Source organism: Elephantulus edwardii, unplaced genomic scaffold (genome assembly GCF_000299155.1).
Source record: "Elephantulus edwardii isolate Elephantulus edwardi_28Jun2011 unplaced genomic scaffold, EleEdw1.0 scaffold00372, whole genome shotgun sequence".
Classification (NCBI taxonomy): domain Eukaryota; kingdom Metazoa; phylum Chordata; class Mammalia; order Macroscelidea; family Macroscelididae; genus Elephantulus; species Elephantulus edwardii.
The window spans coordinates 153,499-179,341 of record NW_006400122.1 but is presented as its reverse complement, the minus strand read 5'-3'; the positions used below and the strand labels follow the sequence as shown (position 1 = coordinate 179,341).

At 39.6% G+C, this 25,843-nt stretch overlaps 1 protein-coding gene across 1 annotated transcript in view; it reads right to left on the bottom strand.

Annotated features, from left to right (window-relative positions):
- Window positions 1-244: 244 nt before the first annotated feature.
- The window catches only part of LOC102848796 (ras-related protein Rab-2A-like), a 69,936-nt gene continuing 44,337 nt past the window's right edge, over window positions 245-25,843 (bottom strand). Inside the window, exons 6-8 of the mRNA XM_006902142.1 lie at window positions 22,286-22,397; window positions 2,675-2,743; window positions 245-515 (exon numbers count right to left, since the gene is read on the bottom strand). Coding sequence (XP_006902204.1) covers window positions 420-515; window positions 2,675-2,743; window positions 22,286-22,397 — 277 coding nt within the window. The 3' untranslated portion in view covers window positions 245-419. The remainder of the gene's footprint in view (window positions 516-2,674; window positions 2,744-22,285; window positions 22,398-25,843) is intronic.

The window sequence follows — 25,843 nt, the reverse complement described above, 5'->3', positions numbered from 1 at the left end:
TTATAGCCTTGAAAATTGACAAACTTTTTGAGGACAGTTCTATAATATTTAACAGTAGGTAACCACAGGTGTTGGGAAACCTAACTACACAAACTGGCTAAAAATACTCAAGATGACTCTGTAGTGTTTAATACAATTCAGTTTGTAGTCAAGGGCACAAGACAACATTTAACAAAAATAATGACATCAATTGACCCAGAAATCAAATGTAAATAGATATGAATACAATCTCCAAAATTTTTTTAGTGAACATTAACCATTTATTCAAAGTTATATAAGAATATGAAGGAGTAAAGTCTTCTGTGACATAAAGCCATTTCAAATAGTTTCATGTCTCAGCTGAGAAGGAGGAGAGGGTGAAAGAATAAGTGAGGAGATCATGAGGAGGCCCCATGTGGGCAGCGAGATGGTAGAAACACTCAGCAGCAGCCACCCCCAGCTTGCTGGCCTCCCTGACTGCCTGCATGGGTTGCAGTAGTAGCAGCATGCTGAGGGCCAATTTTAATGCCATTTGCCTGAAATGAAAGAGAAAAGGACAATAAAAAGAACTGGCTACAACAACACAGCAATTAAAACTTTCACTTTACTATTAAAACACAATTTTCGCAAACAACTGAGAAAAGAAGTATCTCTTAATGAATGGTGCCTTCCTTTCAACAAAAAACACTGTAGAAATACTTCTGAAAATACCTTTTTCTTTAAATAAAGAGACAAGAAGACTGGCACAGAATAGAGCAGGTTTTAGGGTTGTTGTACCTGGCGTCATCTGAGTTTCAAGTAACTCGACAACACATCATAACAACAACAACAAGCTCCAAAAAGAAAGTGTAGAGGAGGAAAAGACATTTTTATCAATTACCACATGCTTCATAAACAAAATGTACAGCATTGCTTTTCAGGGAATTCTCATAATGTGGTTATTGTTTAAAGCAATTATTGTAATAATCTTTGCAGGATAAAAACATTCAAAGCCTACAACAATGTCCAATCTTTCTCTAGAAGGCACTGCTGTTCCCTGTTGCATCAGCTGTATGGGCTAAGGGCACATGAGTGTTCTGTGTCATCAATAATTTCTATGATCCCCAAAGAGATGGCAGTTTGCCAAGAACCCACACACAGAGCAGGTCTTTCATTCATCAAACTCAGACTTCTATCTTAACCCTCACTCCCTCAAGTGGATTTTAACTAAAAATACAACACTTTGAGAAAAGTAATACAGTAGCTTCAGAAATTAAGCTCTTAAGGAAACTTTCCGTCACAGTAAATCTCAGATTTATAGTGCTTGGCAGTTGCTCTGCAGCAGTAGTAGCCTTGGGGTTTCTGGCACTAGCTCAGTATTGACAGCAGCTGATGTGGTTTCTTTTTGCTCTTTCGACTCCTCTTTAATAAAAGGCATGCCCTATGGCTCATTGGTTCTGCGCCCTCTAGGCTGGTAGCAATTTCTTGAGAAATTGAGGAGTAAGACCTGGCATTAGGCCAAATAAATAGCACGGCCTGCTAGCTCTTGACAGCATATTACAATCAAAGCTATATGCACCAGGCACAGTAAAGCAGACAGTTACTCTATGAATCTAGAAACAATGAATGCTACTTTTCAAAACAGTGGTCCAATTACTGTTTGGCATAAGCCTTTGAATGGTGACGTCTTTAAATTAACTCAAGAATTACTGCCATATAGACCAAGAAACGGGATTTAGACATTATACTACTCCAAATTAAGAGGAATGAGAAAGTCAAGTACCTACTAGAAATCTTAGAAAACAGATGTTTGTTTTAGCAAAGACTAGGAAGGCAGAGAGCTTTGTTTATGTACAGATTGAAAGACACAAGTAAAGCTTCTTCTACCACAGCGTTCCCTAGCCACAATGTGGGGATGAAGGGATTTTTTTCTCGGAAGTAATAAGCCTTAACATAGCACAGTAAAAATAATTATGTAAAAGTAAACAGTATGCTCCATCCCTCTAAATAATCAGAAATAAAAAGGGACAAATCCATAGTGAGTATTTATGTGATAACAATGGCTTTTGGTAAGTAATTTTTAAGCTTTAAAGGTTTACATTTTATTTCAATCATGTTGACCAAAACCAAAGTAACTTTATATACACATTCACTTGGTCTCCTGAAAACTTGCTTTATTGGGCATAATTTCCAAATGGGGTATTTCCTGCTCTCGTAGCAGACCACAGAAAGAGCATTTTGCATTAGTAACATAGTGCATGCATTTTACACATGAGAAAATTATTCCCCAAAGCAGATGACACCATACGGCCATATGGTTCAAAATAGATTGTCGTTCTTTGGGGGATTTATATTATTATGCATTGTTTGCAATAAATGGATAGGGTGACTTACTTGAATCCATTTTCATAGATAAAGTGACTTTAATATAAATCTTTAACTACATTACCTATCTGGAAGCAGGAGCGGCATCCACTTCCGAAATGGCTTGCCTCCGGAAACTCTATGTAGGAACAGTGCTCCGGCTGTTCGTTCATAGGGTCACTATGAGTCGTCTACGACTCGACGGCATCAAACAACAACAACAACAGCATATTACCTATACCAACTTTTCAGTTATGTGGCTGAAATATTTCACTTAAGTAAAGTGAAATTGTAAATCCGAGTTTTTAATTAAAACTCAAATTTAACATAAGCCGGCAATACTTAAATGTACCTCATTGTTTATGTCAAAAACGCCTTCTTGGATTTTTTCATAAATTTCTTTTGCTGTATTTATAAATGCCTGAAATACATAAAGGAGAAATCTGGTTAAAATGATTTAAAACCATACATACACAAACACAAAAATTCACTATTGTTATGTACCACTGAGTTGGAATGGACTCATAGCTGACCCACCAGTGAGTTTTCAGGGGCAGTAAATCAAGAGACTATCTACCTTTCTCCTGTGGAGATCTGAACTGCCTTCCTTTGAGTCGGGAGGGCAATTTCTTACCACAAGGCCATCAGAGCTCCCATAGTAGCATCATGAGCCATGTGAATTCTTGAAAAGAGAATTTTCATCATTATAAAGCGGATTCCTATGAAGTGAAGGTTAAACATACCTCTACTTTCAATCTTTTAACCAATTTTGACACCACCTACCCTTCCCACAGCACTTTCTGTTCACAGACCATAGGTGGCTTATTTAGGAAGTAAGAGGCTGCAATATGGCAAAAGGAGCAACTAAGAGGTAACAGAGAAGGGAGACAGTTCAGTCAGTACACATTCTAAACAGGACTATTCTGCTTTCTATTAGTGTGCCTAGCTAATAGAAGCAGGCTTGCTTGTGGCTGGAACAGCAGGCCTTTCTCTTACTTTACACGCTTCCTCTCAACCTCTGCTTGAACCAGTCTGACATCTCTTAAGTGCCACTGACAAGTGGCCAAGGGCACCCATCTCCAGTAGATGTCCTACCCTAAGGCACTCAGCTCTCTTGCTCCATGGGCCCACAAGCTTGCCGCAGCCATCTTGTGCCTGTCCCCTGCTTTGGCAGTCAGACTGCGACCACCTGTCTTAAACCGCCTCTCGTGTCTGGTTCTCTGTGTACTTGTTCTAAGAGGTTCTCAGTACAGTGTCCCTAGGTCCAAAAGATGCACTCTGCTCCTGACTCTTCCTGATGTTAGCAAAGTCCCCTCAACCTGTGAGATTAGCCTACTCCTCCCATCAAACTGATTCATCTCTTCAGTAGGTCACAGACACTTTATTTGTAAACTGTCCAATTCCTTTGCAAGATAGTTGCTTAGCAAATCATCTCAGCTTACCCACAAACTTAGGGTCAAAAGAATATATAGAGACAAATTAATTACATTAATATAATGCTATGAATATGAAAATCACAATATAGAAAGTGCATACATGGGAAAACTATGACACCTCTGTAAATGGCAAAGACTCCCAGGCTGACACTACCTTACTTTGAGAGGACACTGTTGCATACAGGCTCCTTTTTTGCCATGTTACTGCATTATTTAATGTAGGTTTAAGATTGAAAAGATCAAAGCACATTTGATAAAGAGATTAATGTTAGAATGCTGTAGACCAATATAAGCCTTTAAATGCCAAAATTAAAACATTTTATACACTCATATAATATATAAGCATATAATTACATGTATTTCGATGTCATATAAAGTGTCAGTAAGTATGTAAACTCAGATCTATATCTGAGTTATCACACACAGTTGAGAGCTCACAAATGACACTATTAATCAATATTATGATATAGATTCTCTACATTTAGCATTCTGTGAAAGTTCCTATTCTTTGCAGCTGCCCTGTAACACTGTTACAGACCAAATTCAATTTTTTTTTCAAATTCAAATTTTAAAATGTAAAGAGGTTCATGGAGAGAAACAAATCCTACCCTTCATTTTTTTTCTATTCTGGGAACATTTGACTGCTGAACTGCCAGTAGAGCTTTTGTTTCCTAATTAACAGGACTGATATGTTTTCACCTTTAAAGGCCTTACAGCTCCCCAGAGTAATCAATCTACTGCAGCTCAATTACTGCACCAAGCACACACCAGTCAGGAAAGGAGACTTGAACGACTGCAGCAAGAGCAGAGAGATATGAATATGCATAAACTCTAAGTGGCTGATCGAATCATCACGGAGGGTCATGAGACTTTGCAGCAAAATAATAAGAATTAATCACTGCAGATTCATCAGGCACTTAAGAAGCAAGTGTGTTTATTACGTATGTGCTACAGTTAGAGAGAAGAATTGGCTCACAGCCAAATATGTATTGATTCACACTCCTCAAAACTAAACTTATCCCTATAAAAAAGGAAAAAGCTTACTTTATTTCCAATAATACGTCACTTACTACCATGACTTCGGCAATCATTCTACCTAAACTGGAACTGGAATTCTTCACAGGGCATCTATGTGCCCATTTCTCTACAATATGAGACTAGGTCACATAAGTGAGTTATAAATAAGCATATCCTCCTATAAATAAGCAGTTACATTATAGATGTTATTATTAAATGTGTCTATGCATATAAAGTGCTCTTCTGAAAATGTGCTGATGAAAACTTCAGAAATCTGACTTCAGAAAATTACACTATATAAGACTTTCTAAGTCACTATAAATTTCAGTATAAGATAGGATTTAAGACATTATAAGCATCTGGAAGCATAGCTGTAACTAAAGAATGTAAGACATATTCTAGACATGAGAGCTGTAATCAGTTTACTATTAAGTAAAGGAAGACAAAGGTCTATACTTTTTCATAATCAACACCTTAATGATGTAGTCTTCAAACACGATCATACTTCCTGGTCATCCAGCCTGTCTGAATCTACATAAAGACACTAGTGCTGTCCAGCTGGTTCTGGCTCACAGTAACCCTCCTTTCATCCTCCAAAGCTATAAACCCTTACAGAACGAGACTGTCCATCATTCTATCATAGAAAGGCTGGTAGATTCGAACTGCCAGCTTTTTGGTTAGCAACCCAATAACCATAACTAACTCTGCCAGCAAAAGCTTCTTGGTTATGGAAAGATGTTTATTTTGGGTGCTGTGGAGTTGACTACAACTCGTAGTGACCTTATCAACAGACTAAAAGCTTATCTGAAGCCCTCCTCAGTTTTAGCCATGCTCCAGTTCACTGTTACAGTCACCATGTCAATTCATCTCCTTGGGGCTCTTCCTTTCTTTTCTTGACCCTCCATATTTCCCAGCATATCCTTTTCCTAAGACTAATGACACTTGATAACATGTCAGAAGTATGTGAGATGGAGATTTAGCATCCTTGCTTCCAAGGAGCATCCTGATTCCACTTCCTCAAAGACAGAGTGTTTGTTCTTTTGGCAGCCGTTCATGGGGTACTCTTCTCCAACACCACAATTCAGAGGGAATGGTGTGCATACACGTTATGGCAAAAATTCCCATGTAATGTGTAGTACTAAATATACAGTGATAAATTTCAATGCAAACTTAGAATTTTAAAACTCAATCTGACAACTGTAGACATAACTACATCTGTCTGAAAAGTATATGGTTACAGACTGAAATTGCTAAGCCTCAAATGTAATGAACACTAAATCAAATACTGTTAAGACTTACTAGAGACCAAAGGAAACTGCTAAGAGCCATGGGTAACACAGACAGTATCTGCTCATTTGTCAGAAGAAAGTTTAAGAATTTGAAAAGATGAGAGATCTGTATCTATTACAATAACCAAACATTTCCTGCAACTTACGGGAAAATAATTTTCACGATGGAGACGCTTCTCATTCATCTTTAGAATGTCAAGTTTTCTCTGGACATGTGGAATGTATAAAAAATATACTTAAAGTACTACCTGGTAAGTATTTCAGCACAGTACTACTGTGTCTCTCACAGAATTTAGTGCATCTGCTACCTTAGAAAAACTTTGCTTAGGAATTTATTTTCTTTGGATCCAATCAATGCTCTTAGAAGCAGCAATCAAGAAATCGAAAGGTACATTTCATTGGGAAAATTGGCTACCAAAGAGTAAAGAGGTCACTTTGAGGACTGAGGTGAGCTTGATTCAAGGCACGGTGTTTAAAATCTCCTCATATGCACACGAAAGCTGGACAACAAATAGAGAAGACTGGAGAAGAACTGATGTGATCAGATTATAGTATTGGCAAAGAATATAAACTTCAATGTGGACTGCCAGCAGAATAAACAAATCTGCCTCGAAACAAGTGCAGCCACCATCCTTTGTAGAAGCAAGGAGGGTAAGACTTCATCGTAGATGCTTCAGACATACCATTAGGAAAAACTAGTCCCTGGAGAAAAACAGCAAACTTAGTAGAGGGTCACTGAAAAGGCTCCACAAAAGAGTTGCCATCAAGGATTCAAACACAGCAATCATGTAAGTATGGCAGTGCTTCGTTCTGTTGTACGCAGAGTTTCCGTGAGTCAGAGTTGACACGACAGCACCTAAAACCAGTCCCCTTAGCATCAGGATAAGTATGATGGTTCAAGCCTATGGACCGGAGAAGGGAGAGCAGGGAGGCTAGGGCTCCAAAGGGCAGAGTTCAGCAGTTCTGATGACTACAGCTCAACATTACCAAGGAGACGGGCTCAGCACTTCAGCATTACCATAAAAAACAGGATATATTTTAGAAATGCTTTTACTAAATTTTTTACAAGTGTTAATGCTGAACAGGGTCAATTTATAACCTGGGAAATTAGTACATCTAGAATTTCTTAGTATTAGATAAATTAACTAAGCTGACATGATGCCTAAAGTAAATTTTTAGTATTACTTAATGAAGCATTTAAAAAAAAATAAAATTTTTTTAAAAAACTGTCAATTTTCTATTGTATGTTTTCATTACTGTTTCTGCTGGGTGCTAGAGCATCGGCTCTGACTCCAACCTGACACGTTAACAGAACACAATCCTGCCGGTCTGCATCCTCTACCCTGTGCTGACACTCACCTTACGGTCACTGTGCCTGCCTCACTCACTCAGAGTCTTCCTCTCTCACACACCTTCCACATTTCTAAGCACAACGTCCTTCACCCTCTCCATATCATGTCCAAAGTATGTGAGATGACGTTTCACCACTCTCACCACTACAGAGCTCTGTTCTGGCCACTCTTCCAAGACAGATTTGTTTGCTCTTTTAGGCATCCATGATATATTCAATATTTCTGCCAACATGTTAGTGCAAAACAAACAACTAGGAAGAGCCATGATTATGAAGCCAACTTCATTGTGTGGGCCTCCTGCTCACCCAAGCACTACTCCAGGGCTGTAACAGACTTGACTTCATTCATTTTATCAACAGCCTCTTCTCTGGCCCTCCCTTGTTTAATCTTTTTCCTTCATTTTTCTTACTAGTTGTTAATTCTTTTGCCTTCTATCCCAGATAGCAATCGTTCAAGCTTCAGTATCAATTTAAGGACTTCAACAGCACAAAATAAGAAGTCCTAATGGCACACTGATTAAGAGCTCAGCTATTCACAGAAACAGCTATAGTTCAAACCCATCAGTAGCACCACTGAAAAGAAGGTCTGATGCTCTTCTCCTCTAAAGACCACAACTTAGAAATCTCTACAGACCAGTTCTACTTAGTCATGCACATTGGCTAAGAATTGAAGCAACATAAGGACACATAATAACACTACAGCACAAAGTAAGAATAAGACATTGTCATTCAAATAACCATTTGGAATTCAGAAAAGAACCCAAACAAAACCTTACAAATATCTGAATTAATGTATCTCTCACATATAATTTGAAACCTATGCAAGAGTATCTATTATTGCTTATTGTTGTTACATTGCATCAAGACAACTACAACTCATAGCAACCCTATGGACAATAGCTCTGAAACCTGCCCTGTCCAGAGCCAGTCTCACTGACTCCGACACACCTACTCCCATTACCCCAGTTACTGTTTCTATCAATCTCATCTTGGGTCTTCCTCTCTTGCACTGTCCTTCCATCCTTCCAAGTATGATGTCCTTCTTCAAGGACTGGTCCCTTCTGGTAACATGCCCAGAGTATGTGAGATGGAGCATGAAAATCCTTGTCTCCAAGGAAAAACTTGATTTCACTCTCTCCAAGTGATAAACAGATCTAATATTGTTACCATATTTAAAAAAATTTATAGATAACATTGCAAAGATTAGGACTTGTAGACTACTTTGTGCTCATGTAAAAGCTGTACCAAGCGATTCAAAGAGAACAAAGGTATATCAGAGTTTAAAATTAGCAAGGGTATGTGTTGTATTTATCCATTCTATACACTGAGGAAATAATCTGAGAAGCTAGACTATATGAAGAAATTCTGACACTGGGAGGAGCATTCATTACAACCTATGAGATATATAAAAGAAATGTTGCTTGCTGCAAGTTAAGAAGACTTGAAGCACACCTACTAATGAAAAACAAAGAACAGAGCTTTTAGTATGGACTACATCTCAACATCGAGAAAACAAGAACTGTCACAACTAGGTCGAAACATCATGAGAGATGGTGAAAGGTTGATGTTGTCAAGGATTTTATTTTACTTGAATCCACAATCAAATGGCATACTATACCATGCAAATTGCTGCAAAGAGAAAAAGTGCTGAGAAGCCAAGATAGTACTCTGAATACTAAGAGGTGCCTGACAGTCATCAACTGCCTCTTATACATGCAAACTCTGAACAATAAAGAAAAGAGACCAAAGAAAAACAGATGTCTCTCAATTATGGCTTTGGTGAAAAATATGGAATTAAATTAAATGTCATTAAATTAATCTATCTTGAAGCAGAGCCAGAATTCTCCTCAAGAAAGGTGGATGGTGAAATTTTTTCTCATACACTCTGAACACGTTATCAGGAAGGATCAGTTCCTGGAGAAGGACAGATACCATACTTGGTAAAAGAGAGTCAGTGAAAAAGAAAGTCCACCTCTGAGAAGGAAACAGCGCAGGTCCAATTACAGGCTCCAACAAGGCAACAACTGTGAGCAGAATAGGCAACGCTTCCTCCTGCCTGACACACACAGGCTGCGCTTCCTCCTGCCGGACACACAGTTACCCTGGGTAAGACCAAGACAGACATAAACACATCACCACCACCAAAACCTCCTTAGAGAGATGGATGACACAATGAAGATGAGGCTACCCTTCCTATTGTTACTTAATGGAAACAATTCAACCCAGAGGATATAAGCACAAAGGATTAAGCCTCACTTTAAAGATTCAGGAAGAAGAAATTCCTGATCTTGTAACCAGAGAGAAAGAACAGAATGTATTTTAGGCCGGACTGGGGTGAGCGGATTGGAATACCTTGGACAATGTGTTACTAGAAAGGACAATTAGACAGAATACAGACAATGGGGAACAAGGATAATTAGTTTAATATCACTATAGTTCAACAGTTTTAAAAGAATATTGAAAAGAAATTCCTTTATGATCTTCAACAAACTAGCATTTAAATTGTTTCCTTATGGAACATGCTGCCACCTGGTGGCAAGACACAAATGACAGGATTGGTCAGGTAAAACTTCAAAAGAAGAAATGGAAGTATTTTGAAAAGAAGGGAAAAAAGAGGTAACTGAAGTCTTTTTAAAATATGAATATGCTTAAAAGTATTTTGTGAAATAAATGACTTGGTCTCTCTCAGAACTGCAAGGCATGAGATAACTAGAATGGTGCTTAATTTTCTTCTCAACTGCATCAATGGTATATGCATTCAAGTTTCCATTTGCCCAAACTAGTAAAACCAGTATTTATGAAGTACTGGTCGACTCAACAGGGAGCTCTGGTGGCCTAATGAGGAAGGAGTTGTGCTCTGAGACAAAGGAAGGAGGCTAGAATCCAGCAGCTGCTACTCAGAAGAAACCACGGGATGTGTTATTGTCAGGTGTCAGAGTTGACTACTTGTAGCGGTTCTGTAAAAAGATCTGCACTTCGCTCCACCCAGCTCCATCCTCAGGATCTCTGTCATGCGCAAGTCCACTCTGGGAGTCATTGTGACAATCCAGCTCATGGGGGGTTTCCCTCTATTTTGCTGACCCTTTACTTTTCCCAGCATGATGTCCTTCTCCAAGGACTGGGTCCCCCTAAAATGTGCCCAAAATAAGTGAAACAAAGTTCCTCCATCCTTGGCTTTAAGGAGTGCTCTAGTTGCACTTCCTTCAAAACAGATTTGTTTGTTCTTCTGGCAGTGCTCTTGAAGCTCAACGTAAAAAAAAAAAAGATTCTCACCACTGGGCCAATTGGCAGCTTCACGGCAGATGGTGAAGAAACAGACTGTTAACAGCTTTAGTTTGCTTGGCTCCACAATCAACACTCTTGGTACTAGCAGCCAGGAAATCAAAACATGAATTGACTAGAAAAATCTGTCGGGGACCTCTACAGAGTACTAAAGAGCAACAATGTCCGTTAGAGACTAAAGAGCACCTGACCTAGGCCATGGTCTTTGCAATTACTTGCTATGCATCAGAAAGCTGGACTAAGAATGATAGAGGACAAACTGTTGCCTTTGAGTTGTGGTGCTGAAGAAGAGTACTGAATATATCATAGACTGCTAGGAGAACAAATAAGGTTCATTCTGAAGAGGGTGAAACCAGTCCGCTCCTTGGAGGCAAGGATTCTGAAGTTTTGTCTGACATACTTTGGGCATGTTGCTAGGAGGGATAATGGAGACAGGTGTGTCAAGAGACAATGAGGCTGGCTCATGATAGAGCAGAGCTCAGAGCTGTTGTGCATAGGGTCACAATGAGTTGCTAGAGACACCAAGAACAAAAATGCAGTAACAGCAACCTATACATACAACTGCCTCTGAAAAACATGGTGGAGGGTCAACTAGGATCAGTTCCAACTTGACAGAACACAGCAACAACATGCAGATATAAACATTTGTCATGCACATAACATGCAAGAGAAAACTTTTTCATATAAAAACCTCTATATTAGCAATGATATTAGGTTTCATCAAATCACCCATGACTACTCATGACTCGAACAACAGATCAAAACCTTGTCATGTCCTGTCCTGCTTTATCCTTACAATCTCTGCCACAAAAGCTCGTTTCTTGCAATCACTGTGGGAGTCCATCTCATTAAGACCCGTCCTTTCTTTCACTGGCTCTGCACTTTCACAAAGCATGATGGTTTTTCTAAGTGCCAGCATCTTCTGACAGGAGACCAAGCTATGTGATGGACCAACACAATCATTGCTTGATAAAGTTAGATTGCTAAAAAAAAAAAGTCTCAACAAGATGAACTGACATAGTGGCTATAATAGAGTGCTCAAAAGTGGCAATAACTGTAAGGATGACAGTGGGCTGGGTACTGTTTGGGTTTATTTTGTGTTTGTAATTGCCATGAGTTGGAACTGGATGAACAGCATCTAACTACAATGTATTTTATGAAAGTATAAAAATTTACATGGGACTGTTACATAGACTTTCAGAATAGTAGTTACCTTTGAGGAAGAAAGGTCTGAAATAGGGAAAGGTACTTTAATTCTAATTTTTAATTCTTAAGATGTTGGCTATATCTGTCAGTGTGCATCACAACAAATTGTGGCTAACTATGAGGAAAATGGGAATCCCAGAACACTTGATTGTGCTCATGCGAAACCTGCACTTGGACCAGAAAGTAGTCCTTAGAACAGAGCAGGTAAACATGGCATTGTTTAAAATCAGGAAAGGAGTGTGTCAGGGATGTGTCCTGTTCTCCATACCTTTTAAATCTATATGCAGAACAGATCATTTGGGAAGCAGGGATTTATGAGGAAGAATGTGGCATCAGGATTAGACGAAGACTAAAAAACAACCTTTATTATACAGATGACATAACCTTGCTTGCTTAAACTGAAGTGGACTTGAAGTGCTTGCTGCAGATGGTCAAGGACTGTAGTCTTCAATATGGACTGAAGCTCAATATCAAGAAGATAAAGATTCTAAACCATTGGGCCAAATGGCAGCATCAGAATGGATGGAGAAGAGACTGAGGGTGTTAACAATTACAGCCTGCTCAGCTACACAATCAACACTCCTGGCACCAGCAGTCAGGAAATCAAAACAGTAATGGCACTGTGAAATCTACTGTTAGGGACCTCTCCAGAGTACTAAAAAGGAACAATGTCAATCTAGGGACTAAGGTGTGCCTAATCCAGGCCATGGTCTTTGCAATTACTTGCTATGCATCAGAGAGTTGGACAATGACTAAGGATGACAGAAGAAATATTGCTGCCTTTGAATTGTGGTGCTGGAGAAGAGTTTTGAACATACGATGGGCTGCCAAGAAAACAAGTCTGTCTTAGAGATGAAGAAACCAAGTTTCTCCTTGGAAGCCAGGAGTTCGGGCTCATATACTTTGGGCATATGGCCAGGAGAGACCGGTTCTTGGAGAAGGACATCATGCTCGGAAGGGTGGATGGACAGCCCCGAAGAGGAAGTCCCAGGATGAGATGGACTGATGAAGTAACTAGGACAACGGAGGTTAGTGTGTCGGAATTAGTGAGACTGGCTCAGGACAGGGCAGGCTTCAGAGCTGCTGCACATAGGGTCACAGGCAATTCCATGGCACATAACAACAAGATGTTGAAGTAAAATAGCAAAATGTTATCTATTTGGAAGCATAGAGATAGGTGTATGTATATTATGCTGTCGTTATGCACCATCAAATTGTCTACAACTCACGAGGACTTTATGAACAATGGCCCTATCCTGAGCCAGCTTCACCATCTTTAACATACCTGACCCCACTGCAACAATCACTGTGCCAATCCACCTCATCCAGGGTCATCATCTACTGTGCTGACCCTCTATCCTTCCAAGCACGATGTCCTTTTCCAAGGAATGGCTCCTTCTGACAATATGCCCAAAGTGGGTGACATAGTAGATTCAAAATCCTTAGCCCCAAAAGCAACCTGGTTTCATTATCTCTAGGACAGACCTGTTTGCTCTCTTCACAGTTCATAGTATATGTGCAATACTCTTTTCCAGAAGCACAGCTCAAAGGCATCGATTCTTCTTTTGTCATCCTTAGCCATTGTTCAGCTCTGAGATGCATAATAAGCAATTGATAAGACCATAGCTTGGATCAGGTGCGCAGACTTTAGACTGATATCATTGCTCTTTAGCACTCTGGCAGGCACCACTGCTGCATTATGCAGATGACACAATCTGGCTTGCAAGAAATGAAGACTATTTCAAACACTTACTGAAGAGATCAAAGACCCTATGTTGTTGTTGTTATGTGTTGTCGAGTCTCATAGTGACCCTATGTACAACAGCCCTGAACCCTGCCCTATCCTGTGCCAATCTGTCTCCAACACATCTACCCCCATTACCCTAGTCATTGATTGAATCAATCAACCTCATAGAGGGTCTTCCTCTCCTGTACTGTCCCCCTCCATCCTCCAAACATGATGTCCTTCTCCAAGGACTGGTCCCTCCTTGCAACATGTCCAAAGTATGTAAGATAAAGCTTCAGAATCCTTGCCTCCAAGAAGCAGCTGGATTTAACCCTCTCCAGGATAAACCTGTTCGTTTTCTTAAAGTCCATGGTATATTCAATATTCTTTTTCAACACCATAGTTCAAAGGCATCAATTCTCCTTCTATCTTCCTTAGTCAGTTTCCAGCTCTCTGATGCACAGCAAGGGATTACAAAGACCATGGACGGTATCAGGTACCCCTTGCTCTTTAGTACTTTGGAGAAGTCTCTAACAACAGACTTTCCCATTGCAATATATCTTTTAATTTCCTGGCTGCCGGTGCCAAGACAGCTTTTAATATAGATTAAATCTCAACATTAAGGAAATAAAAATCTTTACAACTATGGTAGTGGCATAGACATATCTGCATGGAGTAATATTCTGTAAAACATCTGTTAAACCTACTGAAGAGTAGGGATATCAGTTTAAGAAGATTGAAATGAACTAATTTAAGTCAGTTTCTATATTAAAGCACATAAATGTTTACTGTATATTTTGAATTGGGAAATGGAATACTTAACAATACCTTTCACTCAGGTTTTTTCTAATTCCACAGAGCCTAGCTGTCTTCTTCATGACTATCAGTATAATTTCTTCACATTAAACTTTTAATGCAAGTTTACAGAAAGGTTGGATTTTCATTCATTCATTCATTGTTGCATATTTTCCTCCCTCCCCTAGTTAAGTTTCTTAAAAAAAAAAATTCATTAATTTTTGCACAATTTCCTCCCTCATCCTCCCCCAGTCGCAATGCACTTCTTATTCTGGACTGTTGTCATACATATAATGCCCAATAATATAGTCTTTTAAAACTTCTGTCTCAATGTTCACTCTTTTCCTACTTTCTCCCTAAGCCCCTATATGTCAATTCTGCTTTGTAACAGTGGTATTATGCAGTATTTTTCCTTTTAATTTCTTCCTAAGCTATCTCTGGGAATATGTTATTAATAAAGTCTGTGTGTCATAAAAATCTCGACACGGATTCCGAAACTTGTTAAGCAAATGCTAAAGAACATAAAATTTACCACAGAAGGACCTGGTTGTTGCATGTTTTGAAATGTGTCAAAAAGATTCATGAAAAGGTTAAAAATTTCCTCATTAATGAAAAAATAGTGAGTTTTTTAATAGCCATATTCCATATCCTCCTAGGAACAGCAATGTAATCACCAGACTCTGAGAATTTAGGGCCACCATCCATATTCCTACCAGCATGGTGATCATTCTCTTTGAGCACAGCCAACGTGCAGGCAAAGCGAGCTATGTGACAATCCAGCACAGGTTATAACCAGCACTGGCTTGGCCTAGATGATTCAGGGTGATCGTTGGAACAGGGAAGCTGCCACTTCCACTAGTGAGTCATTTTCACTGCCAGCAGCCACAATCCTAGGGTGAAAATCCTTCGGAAAGACTCCTGATCTAGAAGACTGTATTGTCACCAGACAGAGCTTCACTCAAAGCTTTATGGTGCATTTCAACAGCCTTTACTTCAGTGGTAACACTGACTGGGGCAAATATAACCACCATGCCTGACTTCACAACACTAGTGTTCATTGTGTCAATGGGACAGCATCAATACAATCAAGCTTATAGACATCCTGAAGGGACAGATGTATGGGCCTGACCATTGGACAAGTTGGTGGCAGGATGCAATCCAAGCTGGCACCACCACCATTCTTCTGGGTGACCATCCTTCCCTTGAACCAAGGAACTTGGCTTCAGCATGCTGCTACCGTTCCAATCAGAAATTGGCACAAATGCTACTGTGTCAGGGTTGTTATCACGATGCAGGTGCAATGTCCTTAAAAGATTTCCTCATCTCTCCTCTGGATGGAAGATGGCTTAATGAAGTCTACTTTTTTAACATTATTTCTTACTCAACTCGAAAGCTGGAAGTACATCCTCATTGGTCTGCCCATTCTTGGAGATACTAGTTTCAAATTCACTAACAATCAGGACAGTAGTCAGCTCCTAATGTAATTTTTTAGAGAAGCTTCAATGTCTTGGGCATCCCTGATGGTCACATAGTATTTACTGGGCTCACAATTCCACAGGGAAACATCAATGGTGATGCCCACACCCATTTAGCTGTCAATTTACCTAGACTCATGAATACTTAAAGAGCCTTTTCCAACCTCACCAACTTTCTTTTCTAATTAATGATGGTTCTTTTGCCAATTCTACACAAGTAATGGTTGTGGACATGCCTGAATCCACATGCCCAGTGATGACAATGCTGGTTGATCTTTTCCTTTCCTTCCACTTTGTCTTAAGAGTTTGCCACAGGTTTCACCCAAACCTGTGTTGTGGTCGCAAATCTGTTGTGACAGCTTAAGTCTGAATTTTTATTTATAAACTGCCAGTGTGGTGTTTAGCCATCACATTAACTTTAATAACCACTACTATCTGAAATGTATCCAAAGTTTATTCCTTTTGCTGTGGAATAGTTTTCTATGGGTATGGACAAAGAACATTTTGTTTCACCGTTCACCTGCTGAAGAGTACATAGACCTCCCCAAAACAACAATAACACCAGCACCAGCACCAGCACCACCACCAACACACACACACACACACACACACACACACACACACACACACACACACACACACACAGAGTCTGTAAGAACTGGCATAAAAAAAGCAGGTATGAAACGTGTGTGTACAAGTTTTTGGTCCTTTCTCTAGACCAATATTCAGGAGTACAACTGCTGCATGACATGTGAGCTGCGACCAAGCCCTTTTCCAGAGTGTAAAAATCATTTTATATTCCTATCATCAATGTAGTCACACAGTTTCTCTATATTCTTACAGCATTTGATAATGTCACTACTGTTAACAGTTTTAATATGTTTGGCTCCATAGTCAACACTCTTGATACCAGCAGCCAGAAAATAAAGAGACAAATTGAATTGGGAAAAGTCAGTTGTCAGAGACCTCTTCAGAGTACTGAAGAGCAACGTCAGGCTGGAGACTAAGGTGCACCTGATACAGGCCATAGTCTTTGCAATTGCATGCTATGCATCAGAGAGTTGGAGAGTGACTAAGGATGACACAGAATTGATGACTCTGAGCTGTGGTGCTGGAGAAGAGTGTTGAATATACCATGGACTGCTAGAAGAACAAACAGGTTTGTCTTGGAGAGGGTGAAGCCAGGCTGCTCTTTGGAGTCAAGGATTCTGAAGCTTCGTCTGACATTCGTAGGGCATGTTGCAAGGAGGGATCAGTCCTTGGAGAGGGACACCATGTTTGGGAGAGTGGAGCGACAGCGCAGGAGAGGAAGACCCTTGATGAGATGGACTGATTCTGTGATTGGGATGGTGGGAGTAAGTGTGTCGGAGACAATGAGGTTGGAAAAGGATAGAGCACGGTTAAGGCTCTTGTACATAGGGCTGCTACGAGACGCAAGCGATTTGATGACACATAACAACAACTGATAATTTTATTCACTCTGATATGTGTGATCTCTCTTTTGATGCTCTTTTAAATAACTTACAGGTCACCCATACATCCGCCGACGAGTGTCTGCTTATGTCCATACTACAGTGATTTCTTGTTGTCACAGTGACCCTATGAACAACAGATCTGATCCCTGGCCTGTCCTGAGCCACCCTCATGTTCTCCTATATGCTTGAGCCTATTTGTTAGAGTCACTGTGTCAACCCATTTTGTTGAGGGTCTGTCTTCCTCTCTTTCACTGACTCTCCACCTTTCAGCATGATGTCTTTCCCAATTTGATCGATTTGAATTGTTGGAGTGACCTGTATATTCTGGGTAGGCTATTCTTTGGAGAGGGATATCATACTTGTAAGGTTAGCACAACGAAGACCCTCAGTGAGATGAGCTGACACACTGCCTGCAGCAATGAGCTCAAGGGTATAAGGATGGCACAGGATAGGATGGGGTTCAGATTTGTTGTTCATAAGGTCACTATGAGTCATATGCAACTCAATGGTACCTAACAACAGCAACAACCCCTTATCAGATAGGTTCTTACATATTTTCTCCCATGCTGTAGGTTACCTTTCACATTGTTGAAGCACTGAAATTTTTCATTCTGATAAAGCTCAATTTATCTCGCCTTTTCTTGGAACTGAACTTTGTATAACCAAGTACTCCTATAATGCAGGTATCTTTTTAAAGACATAAGTGGTAATTATACACGTGGACAGCTAATCATCTAATGGAATACAAAGGTATCAAATCTACTCCAACTGTGGAAACAGACAGTGAAAACCTAAGTAACCAGCAGTTGGAACAAGGCCAGCGATTCAGTATGGTACAGACTATTAAGTGCTCAAACTACATTCAAACTGAAGCTAAAGAAAAGGAAAATAAGTTCACAAGGGCAAAATTACAACTATGCGCACATCCCACCTGAATTCAGAAACCATCTGAAGAAGAGATTTGAAACAATGAGCAAGTAATGACTAAAGAAGAGAATGGCTGTGGATGACACCAAGAACACCTACATAAAGGAAGGAAAAGGTCATCGAAAAGACAAAAATAAATGCCCCAAGAGACTCTGAAAGTTTTGCTAGAAGCTAAAATTAAGGAATGATGAAAACACTGAACAAAGGGTAGCTCACAAAAACAAAGCATTATAGTGAAATACGCAAAGTGTGAAGTTAAAATATATAAGGATAGAACAAATGGGGTGTCCTTTCTGAAGCTGAAAGAAATGAGGAGCAAATGGAAGACTCAGGTTGCAATACTGTTCTTACGTGTCACTGCATTGGAGCCAAATCATAGCTAATTTTCCGGAGGCTGTAAATCCCACAGGAGTAGACTGCCCATCTTTCTTCTGTGGAGCAACTGATGGATGTGAACTGCCTGCCTTTTGGTTGGTAGCACAACCCCTTACCTCTAAGCCACCAAAGCTCCCAAGATCACTGCATGTCCTTTTATTTCATTCTCATGTATTGCTGTGATGATGTGCCATCAAGTCAGAATGGACTCTTAGCCTGACCCTCCAGTGGCTTTTCAGAGGCTTTAAGTCACATGAATAGACACTGACCATCTTTTATCCATGAACAGCTGGGGGATTCAAACTATGTGCTTTTGGGTAGGCAGTGCCACTATGGCCTCAGAGTTCCCATCTCAGGTATTAGTTATCTGAAGGAAAAGTCATATAACAAACTCTCCCAACTGTTTATCTGGAAATGTCTCCATTTTTGAATTTTTGACCTCATTATTGAAGGTCTACTTTGCTGGATATAGAATTATGGATTTCCCCCCCCCCCTTAAGACTTGAAGTATTATACCATCTTACTACTTTGTAATCCCCATAATTTCTAAAGAAACATCAGTACTTAATCTTATTCATATACTTTATACTTAACTTGGGAAATCAGATTTCCCCTTTCCCAGGGTTTGCTGGGCTATAAGTGCGCTTGTTTTGTTTTGAATGCACTATTGTCTGTTTGATGACATCCATCATTTTGCAAAGCTTGTCATGCTGAGTCCATGTGGATACAGGGATGTCTCAGTTGGTTCAATTGTGCTCAATAAGTGTTTTGACAGGTGTTTTCTTGGATGGTAGGAGAAAACAAAAACCTATTTTGTTAGTTTGCAGACTGGCTTTCTGGCAAGACTCTCCCTCAACACTAAGCCAGGCCTGCACCAAGCCTCAGGATTAGCATGTGAAAACAGAGGGTCTTCGTAAACGACTTCTGAGCATGTGTCTTGCCCTGGGCATGAACATGGCTTTGAAGCCACCCTCCCATCCCCACTTTAATCTCTGAAAGAAGCTCTCTCCTACATCTTTTCCTCTTGAGACTGAAGCAGCTACTGCTGATTCTTGTCATCCTTGAGTCTGATATGAGCTGCTGTTAAGCAAAACCAAAACCAAAACCAAAACCAAACAGCTGACCTTTTGGTGAAGAGCACCACATGAACATGTAAAGGCCTATGCTACCAGAGCTCCTTATATGACACGCACCTTGCTTCAGTTCTCCAGGTAGAAAACCAAATCAGGTTAGAGCAGATGAACACAATAATTTAGACCAGGTTCTCTCTCTAGGAGTGTGAGCTGCTGTTGCCACTTTGATTCAAGAAGGGGACGAGGGGCAGAGGAGTAGAAACCCAAAAGCTTCCTACTGCTTATTTTCACCTGTTCAGTGTTCACGTGGCTGCTGTAACCCTATGGCTACTTTCCAGAGTGCTGGCCATGCTGGTTCTGTCTGTTTCTGGTTTTGTTTTGATTTTCCCTTTAAAAAATTTCATCTAACAACAAGAAGAAGCTGATAAAGAGAGCGTGATCTCATCTCCCTGAAATAAAAATCATGGGTCTTAGCCAGCATAATTCAGCAGGCGCTCTGATGGCTTAGTGGTAACTGCACTGCCAACTCAAAGGCAATGGTTTGAATCTATTAGATGCTATGTGGGAGATGACAGATGGACAATATCTTATCATGCAATTTATTACCTCAGAAAATGAACTGGCACGTCAGCTATTGGCCAATTCAAACTCGACAGTACTTAGCTCAATCAAGCAAAGGGCATTCTAATCCAGCTACAGGTGATAATCTAAAGAGGGTGAATATTACGACCTAAAATGGGAGGGACTGGAGAGCATTATGCTAAGTGAACTAAATCAGTCTCATAAAAACAAATATTGTATAAGACCATTATTGTAGAACAAGTACGAGGATCTAAGGCAGGGGGAGTTTGATGGGTAGAGGGAAGAGTGGGTAAAGGAAAGGGGAAAGATTTGATGTGAAAAACAATGTATATGAACTTTATGAATTTTGTATGTAAACTGGTATAAATTTTTTTAAAGAGGGAAAAAAGAATAGAAAATAAAAAATAAATAAAGAGGAAAAAAATTTCATTTCCATATTTTTGTGGGGTGAAAACAGAGGAATGCAACTTTTCAGTCTTGTCCTCTTGCTCTAAAACCCAAATTAATCTTGTAGCTGTGTTTTACCTTTTAGCAGGGTCTTTTACAGAACAAAAGGTCTATATCTTGAGGAAAGCTTCTTTGTTCATTTTCCCATTTATGTACAATGATTTTTATTGCAAATTTGCCAAGCATGATTCTGAAGACTTCTCTACCCCACAATTTTATTTAAAAAATTATTATTTTTCACATTCAAGACTATAATCTACCTTGAGTTACCTACCATATTTTTAAGCAAACAATGTACATACAGTTTTTGCAAACAAACAAAAAATGGCTTCTTTCTTCTTGTGTGTACTATGTTTGTATTTACTTTATTTACAAGAGTGTGTTTTAGGCAAAAAAATATAATAATCATATCGGTGAAGAATACTGAGGATGTGATGGACTGCCAAGAGAACAAAAAAATCTGTCTTGAGAGAAGTGCAGCCAATATGGTCCTCCGAAGTAAAGACAGTTAAAGTTTCACACACACACACACTTTGGACAACCCCCATCCCCCCCCAAGAGGGGCCTGTCCCTGGAAAAGGACATCATGCTTAGTATCGTAGTGGGTCAACCTCCAAGAGTGGGTCAGCCATATTAGATCTTCCTCCAAGAGAAGATCCTCAAGGCGATGGGGTACCCAGTGACTGCAATAAGGGGCTCTGTACAGTAGAGACTGTATATACAGTGAGGCTAGTTCAGGAATGAGTATGGATAGAGGGTTATGATGGGTTGGAGCTGACTCCTAGCATCTAACAACAGCAACAAAAATAACAATAGTTAATGGAAAGGACTCCTGGTGGCACAAGAGCATTATGAAAAGCATTCAGTCACTAGAAGAAAGGCTGGTGGTTCAAATGCACTAGCTGCTGGATGGGAGAATGATGTGGCCCCACACATATTAAACCGTAGAAATCCCTATGGGGCAGTTCTACTCTGTACAGTGGGGACACTATAATAGATTCAACAAGTTAACACTTAAAGCAATGGCTATGGAAGCAGGATGCTTCATCTTTATCCTGTGAAGTGGCTGTCAGATTAGAGCTATCAATCTTCTGTTAGCAGTGTGGTTCTTAATCCAAGGTGCTACCAGGTCTGCCATTTAAACGGAAGTAGATAAAAATAGCTTTAAATGATTTGGAAATATTTTGAGATAACAAACATTTGAGGATTGCTAGAAAAAGGTAAAAAATAGCTACAAATATTTATTGTTTCTAGAACGATTTAAAATTTAGTGTTGCCGCCAATAAAACAAAAGAAAAGTTTTTAGGGGAAATACAAAGATGTATCAAAGAGTAGTGTATATGTTTTCTGAGGCATTTATTTCAAAGGGAAGAAATTCAAGTATCCCTTTTTACTTGATAATATTCAAAGCTATGAGCTATAAAAGAAATGCCAATAAGTAAATTTATACCAATAAATAAAGCATTTTGACTGAGTGTAAAAGAGGACAAACAAAAGGGTGGTTTACCTCTTCTACATTGGAGGCAGTCTTGGCTGAAGTTTCCATGAAGATAAGTCCATGCTCTCGTGCAAAAGCTTCACCTTCTTCTTTTTTTACCTCTCTTCTTGATTCTAAATCACTTCACCAGGACAGAAAAGAGTCATTTTATTAATCAACATGATACAAACAGAGGTACCTGTAAAAAGCGCACCATGGGATTGAAAGTTGCACTGATCATTCTTTTAACAAATGACAATTTTTTTAATTGTGATAAAATACACATATGAGCTGGTTCTAATGCAATAGTACCTAACATCACGTAACGCTATATTTCCATCTAAAATATTTTACGTGTCCAATTCAGCATTATTAGACTATCCTTATTTGTTTTGAAACAGTCAATTAATTTTTAGCACATAATAATTAACCGCATTATTCTGGGTATTATAAAGGTTAAAGTGTTTAAATAGCACATGATCTACTTTATTTTTAAATTGTAAATTGAGTAAAAATTTACAAGGCATTAGTTTTCTCTGAATAATTCATACACATCTTATAATTAATTATAACATTAACTATAAATGCCTATACTCTAATGGCACTTTTCCTACTTTCCATCTAAAATTCTCATTTCCATTTATCTTGGTATCCTACCCCTTGTTTTCTTCAGGGCTTTATTTATCCTTGGGCAAAGGACACCCTTCTGACCTTATGCAGTTGTGGGTTAGTCTAAGGATATAATCTCACAGGCCTGAAAGTTGAGTTACGGGGCGAGTTTGTATCCAGAGTGGAGAGTGACCAAGGGCCCTAGCATCTGGACTTCTTCTACAAGCTCTCCTGGACCAGCAGGCCTGGATCTTGCTATGGTTTCGAATTTCGTTCCAAAGTTTTTCACCTACTCTATCCAGGGTCTTCTATTGTTATCTCTTTGTAAACATGATCTACTTTCAATGAGTTAATTCAGTAGAAAAAGGATTCTGAGTTCTAGCATTAGAACATCTGAACTAAATCGAAACCAGGAAACTTGGAGGAAGCACCTAGTCTAACATCTTCCCCTCCCCCCTTTTGTGGTGTCTGAGTACACTGGGTTCCCAGAAGGGGAGTATTTTGTTCAAAACAATTTTTAAATAAGACAGCAAGACTAAGCCAGCTGCCTCATTCTTCAGCCAAAATGCCCAAGTTTCTATGAACGATTTAGAAAATCGCAGAATATGACTGAACTCTCAGAAGCACAGGCTGAGGCTCTGGCAGGACACAGTGGGGAGGAGGATCATCACTGGAGCCTGTGGGAAGGAAGGGTGGCCCAAGGCGGGGGGGAAGGGGGCTGAGAAGGGGCAAATCTACTGATCAGGAAAAGGATTTATAAGGTTTATAGTATGTAAGATAGCAGGACATTATTGGACATTGTTATTTTCGTAAACTGGAACTACTGTGAATGATTTCTATGAATATTTTGTGCCCTTCACTTTATACTTTAAAATGTTTTGCAGTTTATAGAATGTCATCTAAGCATTAAGTGGAGATACTAATGCTAATATATCACTTCTGAAATGCTGGCAACTTAGATATAAAATATTATGATGGAACAGCAAGGGTATGTCACATGCTGTTAATGTTTGTGACAATTCTGCAAAACGGCATAATGAAAACCAACATAAAAGTATTATCAGGAAAGGATAATTTATTCAACTGTGCTCTCAGGACCTCCCACATGTCAAACCCTTTCTTGGATCTGGGGATAAATTACTCATCAAAATCCTCAAAATGTCTAGCCTTGTGACACTGATGTTCTACTAGGAATAGAAACAAAAGCACTAACAGCAACAAAAAACTGGAAGACAAAGTAGAAGGGCTGTAATACAGGATTCTGGAAATCAGTCCCACTTTTGGCAATTACTTTTTAAGCTAATTTTTAACTGTATCTAATTTTCAATAAAACTCTTAACTTTCATAGCATTTTATGCTCATGTCCTATATTAAACAATCCCAAGTTTGAAATTACTTCTAGTTTTCCACTACTAGTATTTCTAGATGATAAAATCTTTCAGAGCAATAGGGTTAAACGATGAAAATGATTAATAGACTGGGCCCAGCAGTTTAATCATCATGATGGTTTTATCAGGAGCTCAGACTGAGAGTCACTCAAGTCATGTCCTTCAGCTTTCTCTGCATGGAATCACATTATTGTCTTGGACTTGGTATCCCCTCTGGACCTTATTTTAACTTGTTCTCACTGATGTGAACTGTGCACACCTCTCCGCTCCCCATGAGGCATACTAAATATAAGGCTCCTCCATGTAAGGCTCGTCTCCAAATCAAGGAAACAAGGAAAGTCTAGGATGACCACAGGAAGGAAGAGTGCGTGAAGCCACGGATCTGGGCTTCCAGCCTACAGTACTGTGAGAAGAGAAATTCCTGTTCTTTAAAACCACTTACCCACTTTGTGGTGCTTGAAGTATTAGGGAATAAAGACACTGTTCTTTTTAGTTATCTCTTTTCAATTTACATGAGTCACATCAAAATTACAGTTTTACCATTCTCAAGGGACTCATACAGTGGCTTTTTAAAATACTGAGTTTTGAGAACAGGAAGATGTTTGAAAAGGCAAGAGAAGTGCTGTAGCAGCTGTAGGGTGGCCAGTTCCCCATGGAATTATTACTGGATTACCCCTGGCATCCTCAAAGACGGGCAGGAGCACACTGTCATAACGAAAAAGAAGTCTCCGGAGCAACGTTCCTGGCCTTTTTCTCATAACTGCAGTTTTCCATTTTCTTAAAACTTCTCCATAAGTCCCTGTGACTGTCCTGTTCCCTGCATCAAAGTTTTCAAGATTATCATCTTAGGATCCCCAAAAACAGCTGCTGTTAACATTCTGAGCTCAAGTTTCTACTCTGAATTTAATTGGTCCAGTAAAAGCCTTGAGTAGGGGGACCTGCAAAAGGCACAGTTTTGATTGCATTTTGTTCTCTGGATCATACTAGTAAATTCAATACTCATCTCTGGTGCTGACTTTTTTCATAACATCATCATCATCAGCTTCTTCAAAGACTGATGGGAGAGTAGCTCTCTGAGTCAGCTGTCACGCAATGCATTTTGACACATACCTCCCCCTCCTTTTGAAGGCACTGCAATGAGACTGTCATTATAAACTACTGAGTTGGAAGCAACTGATCTTCTAAAGCAGACATTCAGAGGCAGTAAATTGCATGGGAGGAGACTGTCCACCTTTTTTCCTATGGAGCCATTAGAGGATTTAGTAGAAGTCTGGAATCATCCATTGATCACAGAGATATGAGGTTTTATTTACAAGAAATCTATGTACGCACGAACCCTAGTAGAAATATTCTGACTGACTGACCATCATAAAAACCTAGGAATGAAATTCCTACGTTGAATAGCAACTAGATGTTTACATGATTACCTAATTATTTTCCAAAGTTGGGGAGCTCTGGTGGCCTAGTGGCAAGAAGCTGCAACTACAATCCCAGAGGTGCACGGTTCGAATCCACCAGATGCTCTGCCGGGGAAGGAGGGACAATCTCCTCCTGTACCAGTCAGATCTGATTTGACGGTACACGCACACAA